Genomic DNA, 25,853 nt, shown 5'->3' with positions numbered 1-25,853 from the left:
ATCACATTAAAGCTGTTAAGCCCCCCAAAAAAGTACTCATAGAGTCTCCATCTCACCCCGGATGGGTATAATCTTCCTACAGGCTCTTACAGGGATGGGGAACCACACTAGCCACATAGGCCACAGAAGGCAAATGGGTCTCAGGTGTTCACTGCTCAGGTCCATCTGTCCACAGGAGGCCGTGTCCATAGGGGTTATAGAGCAATTTCACGTTCATGGCAAAATTGAGCAGAAGGTAGAGAGACTTCCCATATCTCCCCCGTCCCCGCACAGGCACAGCCTCCCCATTATCAGTGTCCCCCGCCAGAGTGGTACATTTGTTACAACTGATGAACCCACACTGACACATCATTACCACCCATTAAGGTTCATTCTTGGTGTGGTATGTTCCATGAGTCTAGATAAATGTATAATGACATGTATCCATCGTGTAGTATCATAGAGAGTATGATACTGAGTATCATCTCTATCATATGATAGAGAGTATGAAACTCTCTATGAAACATAGAGAGTTTCTTGGCCCTAAAAGTCCTGTCTCCCAACTATTCATCACCCCCACCCCAAGCTCTTGGGAACCACAGTGAGATGCTTTAAAGCAGCAGCTTGGAAGTCCTCCTTGGCTCACCTCCTTGGCTCAGGTCCCAGGTCTACAAGGCATAAAAAGTGATGCGCATCACAGAACCATCAAATGGCCTGTGTGTAGCTATAGAAAGACTCACAGAAGTTATGAAATGACCACACTTGTGTCTTTTGGGTGGTGCATTTCTCCCTTTGCCTTCTGCAAAGCAAATCCCAAGATCAGAGTGAGGCGTTTGCCCATACATCTGCCTAGGAAAAGATCCAGAAGGACAGCTCAAGATTACTCTTTACAGTGGGTGTTTGTGAGCTGTGGGAGTCCATTGTGAAGGGCAGGGAGAGAATTCCCCTTCCACTTTATACATGTGATACGACGTTTGAAAAAAAATTTACAATGGGGATGCCTTACGTTACACTTCCAATTTATTTATTTTTTAAATTTCATTTTTAAGTAATATCTGCACCCAACGTGGGGCTCAAACCCACAACCCCAAGATCCGGAGGTGCACGTTCTACTGACTGAACCAGCCAGGTGCCCCTACATTTCAAATTTACACAGACGAAAAGCACCTTCCTTTACTAAAGCGTTGACAGAGTTTAACTAGGTGGAGAAATTAAAGGTGATTTTGTTTTCTTATTTGTGCTTCTCCTTCTTTGCGCAAGTTTCAACAAGGAACACGTATTACTTTTGCAAAGGTTATTTTTAAATGTCACTTCAAAACCCAAACTTTTACCAAATGAAACAGAACCTCAAAACGAAACAGTCCAGTTGCTTTGGTTTCGGTGGCCTCCCCACCCTTGCCTGACTGGGGCTGGCTTTGCACAGAAGCTGCCCTCTCCCAAACAGCACCCTTGAAGACATCAATCCCCGGAGAAGCCGAGTCAGCACGTCCGTGGGAAGTCAGACAGGCCAGGAGAGAAATGCTCAGTGGAGCAGATGAGCTCACGGCCTTGCTCCCACTGGATTTTTGGCATGAGGGCTCTGGGCAGCTCTGGAAGCAGCTCTCCTTCTCCTAGAAGACCTGCTCTTTGGCTGATCAGGCCTAGTAGGTGCAGGATTAATGCTCACTTGAATTAAATTATCAGAGAGAGTTGGGGTGGGGGAAGTTTGCTCCCAGCACATGGTCCAACTATAGGAGAATGCTGAGTCATGATGGGGGGAATCCTAAATAGGTCTCCGCTTCCTGCTTGAGGCTGCAGGTGATCTTCCAGAAGAAAAGACCACAGTTTGGCCACGTCCAGACAAAAGTTCTATGAGCTCTTGTGTTGGGCAGCTCCAGCAAGAAGCATTTGCCTCTGACTTTGTCTGGGCCCACGTAGCAAGATGGAGTGATGCATGCAAAACCACCAGTACGAGGAGGAGTCTTGTGGCCAGTGCTGTTCTAGGTCCTGGAGATATAACCTTGGGTGAACAAGACACAATCTGGAGATGACATTCTAGCAGGGCCCAGTATGGTCCTGGGAGAGACTCAAACACCCGCTTAAGACAGGCGTAGGGAGAAGTACGTGGAATAATACCACCAAGTGGTCAGCACCCAGGCAAGAACTCTGGTGGTGAGCATACTGCAGTACTGGGAGGGAGCTTAGGTCCCTGGAGTCACCACTACCACATCCCAGGTGCATGACACAGGGTGCACCTGGGTGGCTCAGTGGGTTAAGCATCTGCCTTTGGCTCAGGTCATGACCCAAGGTCCTAGGATCAAGTCCCACATCCAGCTCCCCCTTCAGGGGGGAACCTGCTTCTCTCTCTCCCCTTGCTCCTCACCCCTGCTCATGCTCTCTCTCTGTCAAGTAAATAATAAAAATCTTTTAAGTGCATGACATACATTACCACGTTCAATCTTCCTCTGCTTCATTCCACTGTAGCCAAGTGTCCAGAAGAGTGCCTGACCTGCGGCAGGTGCCCAAGGAATATCTGCAGAATGAATGAATCTGATTCTCACAGCTATCCTGTGAGGTGGGTATTATTATCACCCCATTACAGGGATGAATAACAGGCCCAGGGAGAGCAGCTAGTCAAGGCTCAGGCTGTGTGATTCCCAAGCCCATGGGCTGGTTTATCCACCGTACTGGTTTCCAATGACTGCTGTAACAATTTTCCACAAATTTAGTGGATTAAAACAACACAGTCCTCTTATAGTTCTGGAAGGCAGAAGGCTGAAAATCAAGGTGTCAAGCACTTGTGTTCCTTTTCGTAAGCTCTAGGGGAGAAACTGCGTCCTTATCTTTTATAGCTTCTAGTGCATTCCCTGGTCTGTGGCGGTATCACTGAGGACCTCTGTTTCTGTCTTCAAATCTTCTCTGATTCCTGTGTCTCTCTTCTAAGGACCCTTTTGATTATACTGGGTCCACCTGGATAGTCCAGAATAATCTCCCCATCTCGAGATCTTTTATTACACTAACAAAGTCCCTTTTGTCACATAAAGTAACATACAGGCTCTGGGGATTTGGATGTGGACATCTTTGGGGGGTATTTCAGCTTACCACACCACCTGCGTATCTTTGCTATACTGTATTTTTGTTATTTTCCTTAAACATGCAAGGAAATGGATACGCCTAAGAGTACGTAAAATTAGAAAAAAGTGGACTAAACGGATCTAAGACTCCTGAGGAAGGAGGAAGGGGAATAGAACTTGAGGTATCAAAAGAGACTTGAATCTTATCTATATATAGGGTTCAGTGTATTTTTTATTAAAGAACATTTGAAGCAAATACACAGAATGTTAACAATTAATTTTGGGTGATGGGATATAGAAATTTGCTATGTACTTACGTATTGTATATTTGCTCTGTATTCATTGCATTAAAAACCGAAAACCCTAACATAGCCTGCACAGAAGAAGGGGAAACTTGGGTCTTGGAAGGGTCTTGGGTCTTGGGTCTTGGGAGGGGAATCTTGGGTCCTGGGGCATCTGAGACAAGTCACTTAGCCTCTCTGCACTTCAGTTTCTCCCTTCCTAATATGCAGACAAGAAGTACTTTTGAGGGAGCCCAACATGCTAATAATCCGTAACAACATTCATTGTAACAACATTCACCTGGACCGGTGATTCTCACCTCGCGGTGGCAGGGACCAAACCATGGGGCCACCCAGGGCTTGCAGAGCTGACTTGGAGTAGGGATGGCGAGTCCGTAAGATGGGGACCCAGCCAGGTTCTGTGCAGAGCAAGGTTCCCCGTGGGACCCCCAGCCCCGAAAGGGAGGCAGGGACAGCGCGGTACCGCCCCCACGTGGCCGCAGACAGTATACGACGCACACGGCAAATCCAATGCACACACACGTGAGGACTGCATATTAATGTTTAACAGCTGGGAACTCTTCTTTCCTTTTTAGTGCTGCGTTCCGACCGTAGTTTTTGCTGCCGATCAAAAAAGTACTGTGATTCCAAGACGCAGAAGGGATCCACCAACCAAGACGCCTTAACAGGCGCAGGAAACACTTGGCGCGTATTGGGCATGCGCAAACCCAAGAAGGTGGGGCCACGGAGCATGAAACGCCACGTCATTAAACTAATATAGTTGCAGCGGAAACCGTCGGAGCGGGCGGTAGCGTGGCCGAGTGGTCTAAGGCGCTGGATTTAGGCTCCAGTCATTTCGATGGCGTGGGTTCGAATCCCACCGCTGCCACACCCTTGAGGTCTCACTTTTCCTGAACTCTTCCATTTGTTTGTCATCCTCTCCCAAAGCCTCTTCCTTTTTGCTCTTTTCTTACGCTCTTTAAAAAAAAAAAAAGGAAATGGAGTGCAAATGGAAGAAGGCAGAAACCACAGCCCAGGCCCTCTTCTGTGCACAAACCCACCAATCTGGCTACCTAAAAAACAAAACCAGAAGCGTCTCCTTACTTCCAAGGGAAAAGCATCTGAGATAACTTCGTTTCCAGCAGACTGCCTACATCTTTAATTTAATGCTCCAGGGCTGGAGGCCACAGGGAGCAGACCTCGTTACCCTGCAAAGACAAACGTTAGGTGGGCTGATTTTAATTATGACTTGAGTTAGGTCATAATTGGGAGGGATTCCTTTCCAATAGGGAAGGTTCCTTTCCAGCCCCCTCTGTGTCCTACGGAGAGCCCCAGCTGACTCCACAAACCTCTGTTGGTAGAAGCATGTCAGGTGACCCTACAGAAAGGCTGGGGCAGCAGAGGGCCTGCCCCACGTAGGGCTAGCAACCTTGGAGTCCCAGCTTCATTGATCCATCTCATAGCTGGTCTTCAGGCTTGGCTCAGGGGCCTCTCATCTATTTATTTATTCAATAACTATGTATGAAAGGTCTACTGTGTGCCAGAAGCCAAGTTCCCCCGAGGCTACAGAACACACAAGGCAGGCAGGTCTACTCACTCAGTTTTTACAGCTGCCGTAATTTCAAATTACACCTGTGAGGAGTCTTCTAAAGTGCGTGCTAACCTGGCTCAGGGTCAACCGAGGAGGTGACATTTAGCTGGGACTTGAAATTGAGAGGTTAGGTCTGCGAAGGTGGGAGAGAGGAGTCCCAGGAAGAGAAACAGCATGTGGAAGATCTAGCGGCAGATGAGAGCCTGGTGTGTTTCAGATACTCTGAAGTCAATTCAGGGCAGCTGAGCAGAGAGCAGCACGGACGGACTAACGGCAAGAGATGAGGCTGACCTGTTAGGCAAGGAGGGTCTTGAAGGCCCCGTTGAGGCTTTGAACTTCATCCTGAGGGCAATGGGTAACCATCAAAAGGTCTTAAGTGGGAGGGTGGCGTGTTCCAATTTTGGGTTTAGAAAGTTCCCTCTGGCAGTGGGAAGAGGAGGGTCCATTCAAAGTCTACCGCAGCTGTCTAGGAGAAAGGAGAGTGGCTTATACCATGGTTATGATGGTGGGTAGGACACAAAGGGTGGGTCAGACAGACATTTTGGAAGTGATCTGAGAGAACTCCCTGATGAGGATGTGAAGAACATGTCAAAAGTGATGACCAGGTTTGGGACCTGAGCCACTGGCTGGTGGCACTGGGGGTGCCTCTCCTCTCCCTAGGGGGGAACGCAGGATGAAGAGGAGTTCGTGGAGAAGATGATTCAATTTGATTCACACTGAGTTTGAGATGTGGGACATGGGCTTGAGTAGGAGGTGGGACACAGAAGTCTGGAGGTCAAGGGGACACTGAACAAATGATACAGCTTTGGGAGGTGGTGGAGACTGAGGCCACGGGAATGGACGGACTTGCTCAGGAAGTGTGCAAGGGGCCAAGACAGAGTCCTGAGGAACGTCGTCTTAAAGGGAGGGCAGTGGGAGAGAGGGGACAGAGAAAGGCTGGTCAGAGACACGTGGAAAACAGCGGTGGTGTCCGATAGGCCAAGAAGAGTGTTGCGAAGAGGCAGTAGAGGAAGTATGTTGAACACTGCTAAGAGGCTTGGCAAGATAAAGACTGAAAAATATCCATTGGATATGATTTATGGACAAGGTCAGTGATGACCCTGATTAAAGCCATTTTGAGGGGCACCTGGGGGGCTCAATCAGTTAAGCGTCTGACTCTGGGTTTTGGCTCAGGTCATGGTCTCGGCATTGTTGGATCAACTCCCGGGTCGGGCTCCTGGTCAGCGCAGAGTCTGCTGGTCCCTCTCCTTCTGCTCCCCCAACCCCCAGCTTGCTCTCCTTCTGTCTCTCTCAAATAAATAAGTAAATAAATAAAATCTTTTTTAAAAAGCCATTTTGAATGAGTTGAAGAGAAGAAATAAACGTAAGTGTGTACAACTCATCACAAAATTTGATTTTGAGAAGGGGGCAGAACCAAAGGAGCAGTACTGAGACAGGCAATGGGGACTCAGGGGGGAATATTTTTAAGATGAGAGAGACTAGAGGATATTTTTTAAATTTATTTTTTAGTAATCTCTATCCTCGACATGGAGCTTGAAACCACAACCCTGAGGTCAAAGGTCACACACTCCTCCCACTGAGCCAGCCAGGCACTCTGAGACTGGAGGATATTTTCGACACCCAGCCTTGGGTCTGCAACAGGGAATAGTTTCAGCACCCACAGTGGGAAACTTACGAATTCACCTTGACGGTCCATTTGGTTGGCTGTCCGCAGTGACAGCTCTGTTTCCTGCATTCACATTGCTTCTACTCAGTGTTTCCAAGTAAGCTAGGACGTCCTCCTTCTCTCAGAACCTCATGCACGGAGGGCCGGTTACCTGGGCAGCCTCTAAAGTCCTCACGGGAACTCGGTTTGTCCGTTGGGTGGACAAAGTGGACTCCCTTTCCAGTGGGTCAAGACACACGTAAGGAGGGAAGCTTTCTTGGCAGAGTGACCCACACTGGCCCCAGGCCCAGAGTGTAGCTAGGGAAGGCGAGGACTTAGAGAAATCCAGAAAACAAAGAAAGGGATCCCCCTTTTGTTTTTCGAAAGCTGTGTTTTGGCAGAAGACAAAAGATGTAGAAGATTAGGTGGACAGTAAAGCCTGTGTTCCGTGCCCTGAGCACAGATTTCTCAGGGTTGATAGAAAGGAAAGTCGGAGAATAAGGTAGTGAGTTTAGAGGCACGTGCATACTGAGAAGAAAGGGAGCCCCAGGGCTGCCGGCCCCAAATGGCCCAAGGTAGATGCCAGAGCTCAGAGGAAGCCCTGACATGGCTGGGATGCAGAAGAGCAGACATCACTGAGTGTGGTGTTTGAGCCTTGGGCAGCTCCTCCAAATGACTCCAGCTGCAGAGGAGGAACCCCCACGTCGTCCACTTCGAAGTTAGATATAACCCCAAGTTCCTCATTTATACAATGGGAACAATAAACCCTTCTGTAAGGGTGGCCCTAAGAATTAAATAAAAGCAGATAGATGAAAGCCCTTTCAAACTGTCAAGCATTAAACAGACATAAAGGATTATCACTGAGCTTTTAAAAAATTACATGCACACATGCAGTTTAACCGAGCAAAGGGGAGCATGCGCTTCTCAGCTGCTTCCCAAACTGTCTTAATTGTTTCGCATAGAGGGATACACTGGGGATGGCCATGTTGGCTCTAACACATTCACTCCCCTCCGCCACAGGTGTTGTTAGGCTTGTGATGGTTTTCTTCTCTGCCATAATGTGCGTGTGCACATTATGATATTTACATGGATATGTTTACTCACTGACAGCCTCGTACTCATAATTCATACCAAGACAATGGGAAGGCGTGTTTCTGTGGAAAGCAAGGCTCGATTAAGAAATTTTGTGGGTTTAAACATTAAAGATTATGGTGATCACCACTGCCCCCCTTATTAACAAGTAGAAGAAATATGAAATTATAAAATAGGACCAAAATAAGGTCTAACTCTTCCCATTATAATTATATTGGTACTTTTTCCAAAGGACCAGTTCTTTAAAAAGTTATTTTTTGAGATATAACTTACACATAATATTAATTTCAGATGTACAACATAATGATTTATGTATATATTGTGAAATGATCACGTCTAGTTAACATCCATCAAGACATATAGTTACAATTTTTTCTTTTAAGGAGAATTTTTAAGATCTACTCTCTTAGCGACTTTCACATATATAATATAGTATTATTAACCATAGTCACCATTACATCACCATGACTTCTTTATTTTATAACTGGAAGTTTATACCTTTTGACCACCTTAAAAAGTTTTGTTTTGGTTTAGATCCTTGCCGGTACAGAAGCCTGTGCTTACTAAGCTAAGTCAGACCCAGGCTAGTAAGCCGGAAACCCAAAAAGGCTAGGCTGGGTTAGGCAGAAGCCTGGGTCTCAGGTGACCCTCCCACCCTGACTATCAACACACAGGGAGACATGCATGAATGAGTGAACCCAAAACATTAAGGTAGCAGCAGATCAAAAGCAATTCTCCTAGAATGAGTCTATTCCAACATCTCAAGATGATCTCAGGACAAGCACAGAGGAGCCTGAGCGGCGAGGAGGGTCCAGTGTCCCTAGAGAGGCAGCAGCAGACTGGGAAAACGGCAAACAGACCTGCACTTGGCCTCTAGAGACGACTCCGGCCAGGCCCCAGGAACTCACCTAGGAAGCGTGGCTGGAGAGGGGCGGGGACTCAGAGAGGGAGAGGGCGGGGCTATCGCCGAATTACAATTAGAAGAGGGGAGGGACCAGGTCCAGAGGGAGGAGCAGGGCCAGTCGGAAGGAGAAACGAAGGGGAGGGCGCAATCCTACCGATCCGGCCAGAAAGAGGGCGGAACCAGAGCAGGGGAGAATTCGGGGCAGAGAGGGGGGTGAAGGCTAGGAAGGCGGACGAGGCTGTGCGGCTACCTGCTCAGTAACCCGGCCAGGCCAAGACCCAGAAGGCGGGGCCATGGCTCAAGAGGCGGAGCAGAGGCGTGCCCAGGCCCGGAGATCAGGACTGGGGCGGAGTCAAGACTCAGGGGGCGAGATCAAGTCCAGAGGGCGGGGTGTGGGCGGAGCAAGGGCACGGGGCCGAGCCCAAGCCCGGAAGGCAGGACAGGGGCGGAGTCAAGATCCAGGGGCGGGTCCAAGCCCAGAGGGCGGGGTGTGGGCGGGGAAACGGGCGGGGGCAAGCCCGGAAGATGGAGGAGAGGCAGGAGCCGACTCCGGCCAGTGACGAACTTCAGACGAAGGACGGCTGCAGGCCTAGCAGGTGCAGGGCCAGGGCGAGCAGCCCGAGCAGCAGCAGCAGCCCGAGCAGCAGCCGTAGGAGTGTCTGCGGCGAAGAGCCGCAGGGCCGCTGGCTCGTGGACCGCACGTATTGTTCCACGACGTCGGCGAAGCGGAACTTGTCTGGCGCGTAGCCCAGCTGCGCGCGGGCTTTAGCGATCTGGAAGGTGTGCGTCACGGCCACGCTGCGCACCTGCGGGGAGAGAGGCGGGGCTGCCGAGGGGCGGGGCTCTGCGGGTGGGAAGCACACTCCACCTTGTTTTACCGAAAAGGTAAAGAGGGCAGAGGTTTCCCTCTGCTGCACGGCAGTTTCAGAGAACCCGTGACCCTCCTCACGGAAGATTTCCTTTTTTCCCTCCCATCTCCATTTTCTTCGAGGGCGCCTCCTCCAGGAGGCCTTTTCTGGATCTCCCCCAGCCTAACTGAACTTCTCAGTCCCCCTAAAGTGAAGGTCCCTCTGCAGTTTCCCTTCCCCGGCCTAACACGGTGTTGGGACTCAGCCGGCACTTGCACATTCTTGGGTATGCACTAGGAGAAGCTGACCGCCCTGTCTGTGGCCTGGGTCCTGCTCTCCGGAAAAATAACCCCAGGAAATGCTCTAGACTTCCAGGGCGCAGCCTGCTTGCGCCCTCCCTGGTTAAGCTTACCAAAGAGAGGAATTCAATTATACAGAAGCGATTACTCTCCAGGCTCTGGGCGGCGTTTCTTCCCACTGCTGGGCCCAGAGGTTTCAAGGGCTGAGAGCTATCAGTAACTGAACAGGCACCGTGCTTGGCCTGGGCTAAATCCTTTCTAGGCTTTAGTTTATTTAATCCCCTGAGGTGGTGCTACCACCATCTCCTCTTTACATATTTGCTTTTTTCTCTTTGCATATTTGAAAATTAAAAACAGAGGTTAAGTGACTTGCCCATGCTCTTCCCTGCTATGCTGGGACTGGGAGGATGCCCTCCCACCTCATTTCTTTCTCTATTGTTCCTCTGCTGGACCCTGGGAAGGGGTCGGAGAGAGCTGCTGGATTCTCCCATGGCACTGAAACAGCCCCTCTGGCCAAGCTGCTGGTCTTTTTTTTTTTTAAGATTTATTTATCCATTTGACAGAGAGAGACAGCGAGAGGGGAACACAAGCAGGGGGAGAAGCAGGCTTCCCGCAGAGCAGGGAGCCCGATGTGGGGCTTGATCCCAGGATCTTGGGATCATGACCTGAGCCGAAGGCAGATGCCTAACGACTAAGCCACCCAGGCGCCCCTAAGCTGCTGGTCTTGTATGCTTGCGGGGGAGAGGGCAATCTTGTCCCTTTTTGCCCCAGGTATTAAGGTCAGAACCTTGGGGGATACAGCTGGGAACTAGATCAGCAGGGTCCTGGACACAATGCTCTCAGGCTTAAATGTCACCTTCCTTTGAGAAGTCCCCTTAACTTCCCCAGAACTGGCTTAGGTGCCCCTTCTGTGTGCTCTGAAGTTCCTCATAGTTTCCTCCGGTATAACTCTTATCACAGTGTGCTGAGTTGCCCGGTTACGGAGCTGTCTTTCCCTTGGGACTGTGAGCCCCTTGAGGTAAGGGCTATGTCTTGCCTCCACTACTCAGCACAATGCCTGGCACACAGTGGGTGCTCAAAAAATGTTCAATGAATCAGACTGAAACTGGAGGGCTGGTTGGTGTGTCACAGACTGACCAGCAGAGGGCGCCCGAGCCACAGCGCCCAGAAACCTCCTTAGCTAAGTAGGCATCCTTTACCCCTTCGCTGAACAGGGAAACCTGTAAGTGAAACCAGAGGGGCGGGGGCTGTTAATTCCCACCCAACCACAATTCAGCACTTTGGCAGCTAATTTACATGATTGTGATTCCTGAGTCATTTCACAAGTTGATGGTTAAGCTTGAAATCATTTAGGTCTGGTCTGGGTTCGAATATCAGCTCTGCTACTTAAGTGAATACTCATGGGCTGATTATTTCAGCCCTGTGTGTCTCATTTCCTCTGGAAATGGAGATAACAATCTACAATTTAGTAGTGAAAATGAAATGAGACAATGCACAATGCCTGCAATATCCATCACTCAATAGATGGCTACTCTTGTCATTCCCTTTCCTCTGGGAGTTAGGATGGCCCAGAGGAGAAACCACAGAGAAGTGCTTCTTTCTGTGGCCCATGCTCTCTCTGAGTCAGACAGCACTGAGCTTAAGTACGAAGCCAATGCCAGAACCGTGTGGCCTTGGACAAGTCACTAACTTCTCTAGTGCTCAGTTTATCATAAAACATGATCGTAATCTCTTGCCCTTCCTAACTTAGCAGGACATCAGAGAGAATCAGGTGAGAGGGTGAACTAGGACGATTTTGCAAGTAATGCCAAACACTTTATAATCTTCATTAAAACATCCTCTCTTTTCGGGGCTCCTGGGTGGCTCAGTTGGTTAAGTTTCGACTCTTGATTTCGGCTCAGGTCATGATCTTAGGTCATGATCTCAGGGGTCATGATTCCAGGGTCATGAGGTTGAGCCCTGAGTAGGGCTCCGTGCTCAGCGCTGAGTCTGCTTGAGAGTCTCTCTCCCTTTCCCTCTGCCCCTCCCTCCACTTGCACGCGCGCACTCTCTAAATAAATTTGTGGCTCAGTTGGTTAAGCATCTGCCCTCGGCTCAGGTCATGATCCCAGGGTTCTGGGATGGAGTTCTGCATTGGGCTCCTTGCTCAGTGGGGAGTCTGCTTCTCCCTCTGCCTGCCGCTCCCCCTGCTTGTGCTCTATGACAAATAAAAAGTCCTCTTTTAAAAACTATATGCGCTAATAGAAAACTGCATCATCAGCATTTGAGAATAGTATTCTGGACACAGTAGGCACTTAATATATACTTATTATTCAGTAAGCATGGTGCACCTAGAGGCACCAGGCTCCATGGGCACGTTGTCCTGAGAGTTGGTGGCGCCGGTGGGTGGCATTCAAAAACGTGAATGTTACCGAACCTGCCTTTGGGAGCCTCCAGTCTGGCAGCGAAGATTTGCTGCTTAAGAACAAAGTGGCAGGGATGAGGGACAGGCTCCAAGCTCATTGCATTTCAGACCAAGAGAGCACAGCCTAAGCAAAAGCCCAGAGGTTGGGAAGATTCTAAAGAAGCTAGTGCTAGATTTGGGCCCACCTGGAAGGTTCTGAGACCTCAGACAAGCATCCTGTTATGGCATCAAAGGGGTGAAGGGTGGGGCCAGTGGGGGTGTGGAACAGGAACCACCCCAGCAGCAGCCCCCTTACCTCGCTCCGGGTGAGCAGTGGGGGGACGCTGTAGATGGGCCTCAGGGCCAGGTGCAAATACTCCATCACAGCGGCTGTGCGGGAGACAGGGGCCAATGACCAGGGTGCCTCCCTCCGTGCAAGCTCCGGGGAGGCCCTCGGGGACAAATCAGTTGGGGGCATTATTTGCTTTGCGGGGGGGGGGGGGGGGGGCGCGTCTCTTCACTTTGCCAAATTCCCGTCCTTGGATTCCTTTAAATCAGCAGCTCTCAGCACGCGCTGGGGGGCCTTGTTTGGCTATGAAATGTGTCACAAGTAAGTTGTCGTTAATATTAAAGGACTGACATTTGAAAATAGAGCAGATTCACAGCTCAAATCATGCCTCCTCCTTTCACTCACTTCTATTCCAGTGTGGTCTCTTGAGGAAGAGAGAGAGAAGTTGGAGCAGAAGTTCTTAATCTGGGTGGCACACTGGACCACTTTTAAAAATGCTCATGCTTCCCCCGCCCCTTTCCTCTTGCTGCTGCTGATGTAGTGGGTCTGGGGGGCCACTGAGGCATTTTGATATTTTATAAGCTCCCCAGTGATTCAGATGTGCAGAGTTACGAACTAGTGGGTGCTAGTTAGCTCGCGAGGAACTGGAAATGTATATACAATCCTGTAAAACTATCAGAACTGGTGGCAGATCTTTTCCCACCTGGGGGTCAAAGAGCATCAGTCACTGTGGCAACGCTGGACATGAGAAGTCACCCCGCATGTGTGGCCTGGTGGGCAAAAGTTGGCAGATCCCTGCTTTAAATGGCAAGCATCCCAGTGCACTTAAAATAGAACAGATCTATAGCTAAGGTCTTCCAGGAATGCAGCTGTTTGTGACTTGAGGGTCATTGTCCCCTCGGGCTGACCACGCTGTGCCTGGTCCTTGCTCTGCGTTCCAGCTGGAAGGAGGCCAGCAGAGGTGGTGATGGAGGGCAGGGTGGTGAGAGTTAGAGGCAGACCTGAAGGGTGAGGAGGAAACTTCACATACCCCAAAAGCAGCCTTGACTTCGGGGTGACCTCAGGCGACAAGGCGGCCCCAGGGCTCCCTCTCCGCCTGACTGGCATGATGCCTCCCACCGCGGGCCAAGGGGCCGGCCAAGCCCAGGTGTGAATTCTGCCTGTCCCGCTTTCTCACTGTGGCCCAATCACACCCACCTTGCAGGTAGGACAGGGTTTATACTGGGCCAGGAAGAGGGTGAGGAGGCTGCCGGGCAAGGGCAGATCGGGCTCGGAGCACCTGCCCACGAGAGTGATGGTCTCCTGAAATTTTGTGCCCTCAGTGCCTCATCCACCTCCACCTAGTCCTGGCCCTGGGTCTGAAATGAGGTGATGCATATGTACCCGGCTCATGGAGGGATTTTACTACGCATACTCTTTTCCTTACCTGTTAGGTACACCCAGGAAGTAGGCACCTGGATCCAGGGCTGGCTGTACCCTAGCTTCTCAAACTGCAAGGAAACATGGCCCAAGATGAGAACAGGTCTTCCGGGGGCCAGTGTGGAAAGGCCACATGTTCTCTTTACCCTGGGGGTGAGCAGAGGTACCACTCGGCCACCCAAGGGGGAAAAACCCCACAGCGAGCCCCAACCCTGCGCCAGTCTTGAAATGGAAAGTTTTGATCTAGAAAAGTCAAGTTGGGCTTAAATGCATGGGTCGGTTTTTAACCTGGGATCATTCACATCATTTAGTGACTACTGACATTGCCTGCCGCCAAACGCATCATCACAGTGCAGCAGTTCCTCAAAAATTTAAACAGAGGGGCGCCTGGGTGGCTCAGTTGTTAGATGTCTGCCTTCAGCTCAGGTCATGATCCCAGGGTTCTGGAGTCAAGCCCTGCATCGGGCTCCCTGCTCCGCGGGAAGCCTGCTTCTCCCTCTCCCACTCCCCCTGCTTGTGTTCCCTCTCTTGCTGTGTCTGTCAAATAAATAAATAAAATGCTTAAAAAAAAAATTTAAACAGAGAGCTACCACCAGACCCAGCACTACCACCCTGGGGTACACACCCAAGGGAAATGAAAACGTACGTACACAAAATATGTATACACTAATGTTCACAGTGGCATTTTCATAGTAGCCCCAAAGTAGAAAAACCCCTAGTTCTATCAACTGATGAAAAGATTAACAAGATGTGGTATATCCCTAGAAGGGAATATTTTTTGGCAATAGAACGGAATGAATACTGAAAGGATGCAGGCTACACATGGATGCACTTTGAAGGCATGAGGTCAAATGAAAGAAGCCTAACACAATCGTTCACATATTGTATGATTTCACTTACAGGACATGTCCAAAGAGGCAAGTCTACAGAAACAGAGAGTAGACTAGGAGTTGTATGGGGCTTGGGGTGGGGTTGGGGTAAAGGCATAATTTTGCGGGGGGGGGGGTTCTTTTTTGGAGGATGAGGAAATATTCTAAAATTGATTATGGTGATGGTTGCACAACTCTGAATATATGAAAAACCATCGAATTATGTGCTTTCAATAGGTGAATCGTACAGTATATGAATAATATCTCAATAAAGCTGTTGACATTGATGTGCCTGAATGCCACAGGATGGATCCTCCAGCACGGGGCCACTGGTCGACCCCTTCCAGGCAGCCCTGGCCCCAAGAAGGGGTCTGTAGGGTACTGGATGAGGAGGCCAGGGTTCTCCGAAGGGCGGCAGCATAGGAAGCCCCAGGGCCAACACCTCCCTCTGTGCTTCAGTTTACCTTCTACTTACCCCTTGTGGAGCTTTCTCACACAGTATGGGGGTGTCACAAGCAAACACACACAGGGCAAGTCAACATAAATCAGGAGTCAGGCTGGGAGGGACTATAGCAACCCAGGGGAGTACATGGTCCCCCAAAGAGGCAGCCACACCCAGCTCTAGCCAGTTCCAGTGTTGCCCAGTGGACACTATCACCAGAGCTGGTTTTTAATGTGAAAGCTTCTGATTTTCTGGATGGAGGAAAGGATGACAAGGAGAGAAGATGTGCAGAATCCCTGAATCCTCACTCGGGGTGGGGGTGGGTGGATGTCTGGACACCTACCAGCGGGGCCATCCATTCGAAGAGGTTGACACTCTCCCCATCATTGATATAGTATGCCTGGCCACTCTGAGGGGACACACAGGGAGGGGGACAGTGAGGCATCTGCTCCCCAGCCTGACCCCACCCTTTCAGATGGCTCGGCAGCTGCCCCGATCTCCCCAATTCTCCTGAGCAGCCACTGAGGAGTCATGGCCATTCCCCAGCCCTGGGGACAGACCTGGGCAATTCCCTTTGAATTCTGAGGCTGCCACCCTGACTGGCTGTGTGACCTCAATAGAGTCACTTAACCTCTCTGTACCTCAGTTCCTTCATCTGAGAAAAGGGAAGAAAATAACAGGATCTCCCTCTTGGGCTATTGTGAAGATTACACGGGATGGTGTATATAAAATGCTTAGCATTCGGTGACCATGACTTCAGGACCAACAACACCTACATCACAGGGTCACTGCAAGGAGCTAATGATGCTCTATAAAGAGCCCCTCACCCCGAGCTTCCCTGAGCCTACAGTCCCACCGACCATCTTGAGTTGGGGTGAAATGTATGTGAGCCAGGAGTCCCCTAGGGATGGGGTACCCTGCCCGTAGCCAGCTGGGGGGGAAGGTGGGGACAGCACTGCAGGAGACTCACGGCCACGTAGCTCTTGGCCGCGGTGAGGGCCTCAGCCGCCAGCACGTGTGCCTGCACCAGATTGTGCACGTGGACCCAGTTCATCCGTGTCCTGCGGTCCCCAAATCGGAACATGAATAGCCTCTTCTTGATGTGGCTCTGGGGGGGGGGTGATAAACACAGACTCAAGTCTGGAGTGGCTTTGAATACCATTTATATGATGATGGCTCCCACATTTCTAGCTCCAGGCCAGACCCCTTTGCCCCAGACCCATGTCCCAATGTCTCCATGTGGTGGTCACTTGTCGGTGTCCTGGAGCGAGTGCCTGACCTTCCAGCTCCTGGTCAAGCCCCCCCCGCAACCCCATCTCACTAGACAGCACTCTGCGGCTCAGGCTGAAACCCTGGGGCCTCCGTTGGCCTTCCCTTCTCTCCATTCCACGCCCAACTCATCTGCAAATCCAGTTGGCTCAACACTCTATCCAGAATCCCCCTGCTTCTCACCGCCCCAACTGCTGCCCCTCTTTTCTACCTGGAGACCGAAAGAGCCTCCGAACTGGTCCCCACTTCCATCCACGGTCCCTGCAGTTGTTCTCCACACAGCCAGGGGGATCCCCCTGAATCTTAGATCCTGTGTCTTCCTGCTCAGAACCTTCTGGACGCCCACGCTGCCAAAAGAAGTCTCGACAATGGCCGAGGGGGCCCTTCTGCTCTGGCCCAGCTACCCTCCGACTGTCTGCTATAAACTCCCTTGCCCACTCAGCTCCAGCCACACGGGCTCCCCGCGGCATGTGCGGCAGGCTCCCATCTCGGGGCTTCGGACTTCCCTCTGCCTGGAAGGCTCTCCCTCCAGCCTGGTGTGATGCACCCTGCCACCTGCTTGATGAGGCTCCCCGGCTGCCCGGGCGCCCAGCTCCCACACCCTGCTCCCCCTTTCCGTCATTTTTCCAACGCACCTTGCACCTTCAAACACCCCTTATCATGTATCATGTTTATTACCCATCTCCTGGGAGAATATAAGCCCCACAAGGGCAGGAATCCTCTGTTCTGCTCACTGATCTGTCGCAAAGCCCCGAGCAGCGCCCTTTCTCGTTCCCGGGTTTGTACCCAAGCTGCCTGCCCCATATGGACCACCTTCCCTCTCCCACCCCATTTCCTTGGTTCATTCTTTCTTCCCTTTCCAAACAGCACAGGCATCATCCTGGACCTCCCCTGCCAGGCTCCCTCTGCTGTGCTCCCGTATTTTCATTCTTCCCTCCATGTAGCCCTGGCCACACTGGTTCTGTGATGGTGCTGCCTGTCTCCCGATCAGGCTGTGAGCAATCTGAGGACAAGGCCTACCGTCCCTCGTAGCTCGAGCGCTGGCACCTGACTCTCCCTGGAGAGGGGCTTCCTATTTGAAGACCCTTGTGCTGGCAGCACGGGATGAGCCATCTGGCCACCAGGGAGCCCACATCTGAGGAGGGACAACAGCCTCCCTCTGCCTCTTTGGGGTCATAGCTCCGGGACTCCCCGACCTGTGCCTAACCCTGGCAGGCACACACTGAGACCTTTGTTCCTGGTGGGTCTGCTAGGGGTAGGGACAGCTCCCAGAACTAAGAGCCCCAGGCTCAGGACGTTGCCCCAAGACCAACACAGTGACTGTGGACTGGAAGGGCCCCAATCCATGCACACAGCAGCCAGATTCATCCTGAGTCTCAGGGCCGGGGCTGGGCTGACATACCGCCACGCGGGGCAGGTGCCTCTGCTCTTCAGGGCCATAGATCCCTGGGGGCCGGAGCACACACGTCCACAGAGTGCCTCCTCCTAGGACACAAGGAGGGTGGTCAGGGACCCGGGGAGGGGTGGCCCAGCAGGGAGAGACACACAGAAATGCTGTCCACACCTTCTGGTCCTTGCCTGGACAGGTTAGCAGGGAAGACAGGCCCTTGGGGTTTCCTTATTCAAGTATTCTCAATCTGTTAGTCATTTAACAAACAACATTCAGAGGTTGCCCGACCTCTACCCCCAGCACTGGGCCCCGGGAATCCAAGGATAACCAAGAGGAGAATCCAAGGATAACCAAGAAATGGTCCCTGCCCTCATGACACTCACAGGCCAGTAACCAGAGGTAAGACCTGGATGCAGATATGTACACGGCCCATGAGTTTACCCGGCACTCGATAGATGTAATTTCCTTTGACTCCCCTGAGAGTCAACTGCACCCATTTTACAGTGTACAGCATCTTCCTTTGGGGGCCCCTCCCCCTCTGCACAAAGTCTTAGGGGGCTGTCAGTCCGGATGTGCCAGATGCCTCACTCTCTCCTGAGGTGGTGGCCATGGGACTCAAGCTGGGTCCATGACATATTCTCACCCAAGAACGTGACTCTCAGCATCACCGACACCAGGATCTAAAATCCTACGAATGGGTTCACCCTGAAGAGACTGGTCACCAGCTCCTGCCACCCAGTCCCTGGAGCTTCCCCAACCCTATCCTTTCCAAGCCCTGGTAGTCATTTTTCTGGAAATATATTTTCCAGAAACGATCCCACATCCTTCCACTATAAGTTCCTTTTCCTGGCAACTTAGCCAGGCCGGTGTCTTGGGTCATAGCCAAACACCCTGACTGCTTCCCCGCCAATATCCTCACTTTACCATGAGGCCAGTAGAGTGGGTTGAGTGGTGGCCCCCGAAAAGATATGTCCACATCCCACAACCTGTGGATATGACCGGATTTGGAAGAGCGTCTTTGCAGATGTAATTAAGGATCTCAAAATGAGATCATCTTGAATTATCCGGTGAGCCCCAAATCCAACCTGAGTCCTTATAAGGGACTCACAGAGAAGAGACATGTGGGCCCCAAGGAATGAGTGGGGCCACCATAAACTGCTGAGACAAGGAGGTTCTCCCCTAGAGCCTTTGGTGGGAGTGCAGCCCAACTTGGTCTCAGACACCCGACTGTGAATTGTGAGAACCATGAGAGAACACATTTCAGTTTTAAGCCACCAAGTTTGCCGTCCATTGTCCCGTTTGTACTGAGCTGAGATTTGCAGTCTTGGGGCTCTGCTTCAGAGACCGGGGCCCTCCATGCTGGGTCAGAGGCAGAGTCTCAGGGACCAGCTTGTGTTAGCAGGGACTGGAAATCACCCAGGGTGACCATGGCTGGACTCCTGGAAGGCAGGTATCAGGTGAGCTTTTCTGTAAACAGCCTGCAGCTCATTTTAAACTCTGGGTCACCTGGGCATGGTGGGGGGGAGGTCTGATTGCAGTTGACATTGGCTGGCAGGGCGCTGGGCAGCTACGTCACAGAGGGGCAGAGCTCAGAGTATCCATGACTCCTGACCACGGAAAGCTGGGGATGCTCGTATAAATAATTCTTGGCCAAAGGATTAAGTGTCTGGTTAGCAGGCTGCTGGTCTAGCCAGAGAAGGCCCCAGGCAGAGAAAAGAAGTCAACCACCCAGGGTCAAACCCCTGGGAAAACACAGCTGGATGTGTGTTCCCACTGGGATCAGGGGTCAAGGCCTGATAGGTCCAGGGTGCCAGGGTAGGGTGGGGAGGATTTTACGGAAAAGAACCCATGCTCAATGGCCTGCTCAGCTGTGGCTACAGTGAAGCACGATGGTTCAGATCCAGGCTCCAGGCTCTGGTGTTAGGCCCCCCTGGTGTGGGGGTGGGGGGTTCAAATCCCACCTCTGCCACCTAATAGCTATGTGACCTTAACGAAGTCAGTTCACCCCTCAGCCTCAGCCTCATCCCCCGTAAATCCACGGATTATAGTTGCAAGCATCCCTCGCTCTCCAAATCAATCTGGCTCCTCAGTTTGGAAAGCAGGGGATCCCTCAGGTTCTTAGCTCTCATGGATGCTGTAAAGAGTTACTGAGAAACTTGCATATAAAATTAGCATGTAAAATAGGGCCGGGCATATAGCAAGCGCTCGGTAAATGCAAACTGTCCATATTCTTTTTTCTTCCTTTTAAACAGGCAACTGCCTGTTATTATTTTATTCTCATAAAAGCTCTTCGAGGTAGATTCTACTATCACCCACATTTTGTTACAGATGAAGAACCTGAGGCATGGAAAAAAGGATACTGCCCAAGATCACATCACAAAGCTAAGAGGTGGTGGTGTCGGGATTTGAACTCACTTCAGTCTAAGCCAGTGTGTGGAAGCAGCTACTGTGTCATACTTACACCTGTCCATATTCTTTTTTTTTTTTTTTTTAAGATTTATTTATTTGAGAGAGTGGAGAGATCCACTCCTACGTGGCAGAAAAAAGACCCACTTCTATCCAGTCTCTTGGTCCACTCAAGACCGTGAGCAACACGAGGACAGGGCAGGACTGGACCTGACTTTCTCGGGACCGTGTCCCTAGTGGGGTTCGGGCACACAGCAGGTGTTCAGAATTTGTGGAGTGATGAGGGATGAAGGCCCTGGGGAGCTGTCCTATTGAAGGAAGGTGAGCCTCAGAGACACAGAAGCTAAAAGCCGCACTCCCCCGTGCACTCTGGGGGCGGCAGCAGGGCCCCACGATACTCACCTGGGAGAGGTGTTCCGTTGGCCATGAGGGTCAACTGGTCAGCGATGGCTTTGGTTCGTGAGTAGTGGTCCACGTGCTGCCAGAGGAAGGGAGAAGGGAGCCACCAGGCAGGGGCCAGCGACCCTGCTGGGGAAGCCTGCCCAGCCCACCCGGCACTGGGCCTGCCCCTCTGCTTCAGACGACACAGGGGTCAAATTCTGGGGACCCCCCTGGGGCCCTGAGCCCCCGTGCTTTTCTTCCCCCCCCGGGTGGGAGCAACAGGAGCAGAGTTCAGAGCAGGGACAACCAGGATCCCTCTACTCAGGGAGGCTCTTGCCGGCCCCCAGGGCTTGCTCTCGGATGCGGATGCCGCACGTGGGCTGGATGGACTATTTCCAGTTGGTTCTTTAGTGTCCGTGGCTTTTTCACATACATCATCTCATTTCCTGCTCGCCACACACCCACGGGGTGGAGTGGTCACGCCCGGATGAAGAAATAGAGGCTCAGAGTAAAGTGACTTGTGCAGAGTCCCACAGGTAGAACATGGCCGGGCTGGCTCAAGGCCAGGTCTGTGTGATTGCAAACCCCCTGCTGGCATGACCAGCTGAAATAGGAGGAGGCTTGTGCTACTCAGTTTTGGGGACCCCTTCTTCATGGGGCTCACCCTGAGTCGTGAGGTTGACCCTGGTTTCTACCCATCCCTGCCCTGTGGGCTGTGGGTCCCGGGCCCAGGGGCCCCGCCCACCTCTCCTAGAAGCCACGTACCTTCTCCAGTGGGAAATATGGCACAGAGTCCTCATCACCCTGTTCTATGGGCTTCCCGCCGAACACGACATTGACTGTGCTGGTGTAGATGAGCCTTGGGACCCGCCGACGGACACAGACTGCAGTGACAGGGGCGCACACAGCAACACACACACACATGCACACACCCACACGCACACGCACACACCCACACACCCACACGCACACGCACGCGCACACACGCACACACACACGGCCAACATGAGCGGGAGTTGGCTGAGGAGGTGCCCACTGGGACCCAGTCTTGGACACACATCCTGGCCCCTGGCCCAGAATCCAGAGATGCTCAGGAGGGGAGGGGGATGGGTCAATCCCTGCTCTGTGAGGCCCTGGGGGCCAGGCTGGCTCACTCCTCCCCAGTATGGCCCTGGGCCCTGAGCTACCTTGCAGGGGACCAGTCAGAAGAAAGTCTCACTCGATGGGGGCACAGAAAAAAAGACACTCTAGAATCAGAGAGAAAAACAGGATGTCGCATGCCCAGAGAACTCAGATGTGGGTCTTGTATTTCAGTGACTTTTCTAACCCTTAATCCCTGAAATGCAAACCCCGCGCTGCCTGTGTCCCCAGACAGGCTGTGGCCACGCTGACCCACCCCACATGCGGGCCCGGGCAGGTCCGCAGCACAGTTAGGATGTGCTGCCCACAGGCCCTCCGCTGGGGTGGGCAGGGGGAGGGGAGGAGGGTCCCACCTCTCTTCCCCTCCCCTGTCCCCAGAGCTGGGCCTGTGGCAGGAAAGGGGACAGAAGCAGGAAACACACAGCAGGTCACACTGAGCTCTGAGTGCCTACCATTGATCACTACTTTGGTGCCTCCAACATTTATAGACTCAATCTGCTCTTTTTGCAGCTAAAAGACAAGAGGGAGGTGGGAAAGTGGTGGTGCTGCTCAGACCTCCTCGAGGAGGCCACTGAGGCCCTAAGGTGGGCTTAGGGTGGGGCCGGGCGGGGGCTGCAGGATGTCGGGCTCGGCCGCAGGGATCTGAGTGCAGGAGCCCTGGGCCCTGGTGCCCAGCTCTGCCACGGTCTCCCGGGGCGGCCCTCAGCTCCCTCGTCTGTGAAGTGACGGCAGACCCCCTCGGGTGGTCGGCAGGACTGAATACACCCGTGGCAGGACTGGGTACAGTGTGTGACACAGAAAAGGGACCCAAAATGTGTTGGATCATTTCCTCACTCTGGCAGTCTGGGTTTCCTTAGCCGTCGGACGGACAGGGTAACTCTGTTCATGTTCTAGAGAGGTTCTGTCTACACAGAGAGAGCTGCTTGTGTTTCCTGGGACACGGAGAAGCCTTTACGTCTCACTTAATTCTCACCACCAACCCGGAGGTGGGTTCTGTGTCAATTTTTAAACTATATTTATTCTCATTGCAGTTGTTTTTGTTTAATAGGTAATACAATTGCAAAGTTAAACATAACTCAAATAGGGGCGCCTGGGTGGCTCAGTTGGTTAGGCGACCGACTCTTTTTTTTTTTTTTAAAGATTTTATTTATTTGACAGAGAGAGACACAGCGAGAGAGAGAACACAAGCAGGGGGAGTGGGAGAGGGAGAAGCAGGCTTCCTGCCAAGCAGCGAGCCCGATGCAGGGTTTGACCCCAGGACTCTGGGATCATGACCTGAGCCGAAGGCAGACGCTTAATGACTGAGCCACGCAGGCGCCCCAAGGCGACCAACTCTTGATTTCAGTTCAGGTCATGATCTCAGGGTCGTGGGATCGAGCCCTCTATTGGGCTCCAGTCTCAGTGCCGCGTCTGCTTGAGATTCTCTCCCTCTCCCTCTGCCTCTCCCCCTCGCCCTCTCTCAATAAATAACATACTAAAAAATATATTAAATAAAAAAATAGAATATTAAAAAAACCCCTCAAACAGTAAAAAGGGTGTACGGGAAAAAGAAAATTTCCTTCCCACTCCTGATTCCAGCCTTCCCTCCCACCCCCCCACAGAGGCAACCACCGTTATTGTTACAGTCCGTGTATTTCTAGACATAACGTATACTTATTTTTTTTATTTTTTTATTTTTATTTTTTTATTTGACAGAGAGACACAGCAAGAGAGGGAACAGAAGCAGGGGGAGTGGGAGAGGGAGAAGCAGGCTTCCCGCTGAGCAGGGAGTCCGATGCGGGGCTCGATCCCACGACCCTGGGATCATGACCTGAGCCGAAGGCAGACGCTTAACGACTGAGCCACCCAGGTGCCCCCATAATCTATACTTATTAATATCAGCACATACACATGTGTGAGCATATAAATATTTATCCTAGCTGCTGCTGCTGCTTCTTTTTTTTTTACAAACAGTAGGATATCAAACACTGTTTTTGCACCATGGAAATTATTCTATTATCAGCACATACTGACTTACTTCATTCTTTTGAATGGCTGTGTAGAATTTTAATGGATACTTTACAATTTATTTAAGTAGTCCTTAACTGATGGGCATAGTAACTGACGTTACTTCCTGTGTTTTGTTATTATGAACAATGCTGCAAATATAGGCACAGTGTGATTTCGGAGCCCAAGGGTATCCGTATGTTTTGACAGGTACCCACACACTGAGGAGGTTCTGACGTGAATACTAGCACAAACAAGGAAACAGAGGCTCAGAGAGGTTAAGTTAACTCGCTCTAGGTCCCAAAGCTAGAAAGCAGCAGAACTGGCATTTGGTCCCATGGATGCAAAATGCAGACTGGGTATCATGTAAATCCTTCCTGGATTAGGTGAAGGGCGATAATGAATACACGGCATGAAGGAGGGTGTGTGGGCAGAACCAGGATCTGAACCCTGCTCTAACTCCAGGTGTTGTATGTGGGGGGCTCACCTTCTCAGCACCAGACATTCCATAGGACGCCACGTGGAAGACACAGTCCACCCCTTTGAAGGCACGATACAGGGCTTCTTCATCGCGGACATCCGCCTGAAACAGAGAAGGAAGATGGGGACAGAAGGTTCGGGTCCGAGGCAGAGATACCAACTGTGCACCTTGCCAGGTCCCAGAGCTGGGCCTCTGACCCCACCCTGGCCAAGCACCTGTAGGAGAAGCTGTGGGGCAAGAGTTACTATATGATTCTACAGGGCCTCTTTGGCTTCATCACCACCACTGGCCCCATTTATCAAGCTAAGTCGCAGGGGCTGTGCTTGCTGTTTTTACGCGCGCTGTGACTCCCCATAAGAAGTCTTCTTCCCTGGATGAGGACACGGAAGCTCAGAGATGTGGAGCCTTGTGGCCATGGCTGCCCGGCGGGGAAGGGGTCAAAGCTTAAATAGTCCCACTCCAAGAGCCTGTGCTCTTCACTGGTTTCACATCAGATGCTGTCCCCATGCCTCCACCACCAGCCTGGGCTGGTCTCCACACCTTCACCACCAGCACCCCCCAAAACGCTCATCACTGCACCTGGATGAACTCGGTCCCTGGGGACAGCTCCCACTGCGGTCTGCGGAGGTCGAGCAGTAGGACAGAACTGCCACTCTTGGCCAGGCTGGAACCCAGGCTAAAGCCCAGATAGCCTCCTCCTCCAGTCACCAGAACCTTCTGCCGAGGGGCCTGCCTGTGTGTGGCCTGAGTCTTCTGCTGTGGTGCTGATGTGCAAGCTGTCTCTGGCTCACTGAGTTTGGGCCCAGTTCCAGACCCCCGTCTGGGCCTAGGCTCTACCCCTGGCCCAGGTAATGCTGCAGCTCCTGGCCTAGGTACCGGCCCAGGGACTGACCCAGCTCCTGGCCCAGGCCCCAGACCCGGCCCAGGTCCTGAAGCAGCACCAGGCCCTGGCCTATGTCCAGACACAGCACCAGGCCCTGGTCCAGGTCCTGAAGCAGCACCAGGCCCTGGTCTATGTCCAGACACAGCACCAGGCCCTGTTCCAGGTCCTGAAGCAGCAACAGGCCCTGGTCCAGGTTCTAGAAACACACCGGGCCCCGGCCTAGGTCTGGACCCAGCACCAGGCCCTGGTCCAGGTTCTAGAACCACACCGGGCCCTGGCCCAGGTCTGGACACAGCACCAAGCCCCAGCCCCGGCCCCAGAACTGTAGTAGGCCCTGGTCCATGTCCTGAAACTGCACCCAGCCCGGGGCCAATCCCTGACTCAGACCCCAGGCCTGAGACTCCTCCCCAAGCCTGGCAGACAGGGCAGCTCTTCTCGCCCTGGCCTGCAGCTCTGCAGGCCTCTGAGGAGGAGCCTGCTGGGTTGGCCTTCATCCTCTACTGATCCATGCAGACCGAGGATCTGTCCACCTGTAGAGAAAAATAAAAGAAAGAACATTGTAGAGTTGTCTCAAGTCATGTGGATTATCAGACTAAGGGGAATTCCTGGTGAGGGTTAGAGATGCTCTGACTTCCTGGTGAACCTGTCCCTTGCAGAATTTTGAGAACTTTCAAGGTAGCTGCTGCCTCCCTCGGAGAGAGTCAGAGACAAAGGCAGTCAGGCCTTGGGTTTTACAGCTTTGGATACTGAGGCCCAAAGTCACACTGCATAGCTGAGGTTTATACCAAGCATTCCTGATTTCTCTGCCAGTTCCTTAAAATCC

At 51.9% G+C, this 25,853-nt stretch overlaps 1 protein-coding gene and 1 non-coding gene across 2 annotated transcripts; one reads left to right on the top strand and one right to left on the bottom strand.

The window, feature by feature from the left end:
- The first annotated feature begins 4,120 nt into the window (after positions 1 to 4,120).
- On the top strand, positions 4,121 to 4,202 carry TRNAL-UAG. Its single transcript has one exon. It is a non-coding gene; the product is annotated as a tRNA-Leu (tRNA).
- A 4,909-nt stretch (positions 4,203 to 9,111) lies between these two features.
- Positions 9,112 to 25,524, bottom strand: SDR42E2 (short chain dehydrogenase/reductase family 42E, member 2). The gene is made up of 12 exons (XM_021686831.1): positions 25,470 to 25,524; positions 24,727 to 24,911; positions 24,154 to 24,249; positions 22,133 to 22,190; positions 21,306 to 21,424; positions 20,562 to 20,637; positions 17,766 to 17,848; positions 16,065 to 16,202; positions 15,438 to 15,503; positions 13,791 to 13,854; positions 12,392 to 12,465; positions 9,112 to 9,351 (listed from the first exon to the last, which is right to left on the bottom strand). The coding sequence occupies exons 1-12, from the start codon at positions 25,522 to 25,524 to the stop codon at positions 9,112 to 9,114; spliced, it is 1,254 nt and encodes a 417-aa protein (XP_021542506.1).
- Between the last annotated feature and the right edge of the window lie 329 nt (positions 25,525 to 25,853).

The sequence above is a fragment of the Neomonachus schauinslandi genome, chromosome 5, assembly GCF_002201575.2.
Source record: "Neomonachus schauinslandi chromosome 5, ASM220157v2, whole genome shotgun sequence".
NCBI classification, from domain to species: domain Eukaryota; kingdom Metazoa; phylum Chordata; class Mammalia; order Carnivora; family Phocidae; genus Neomonachus; species Neomonachus schauinslandi.
The sequence above is the reverse complement of the archived record's forward strand: the minus strand, read 5'-3'. Positions and strand labels throughout refer to the sequence as shown.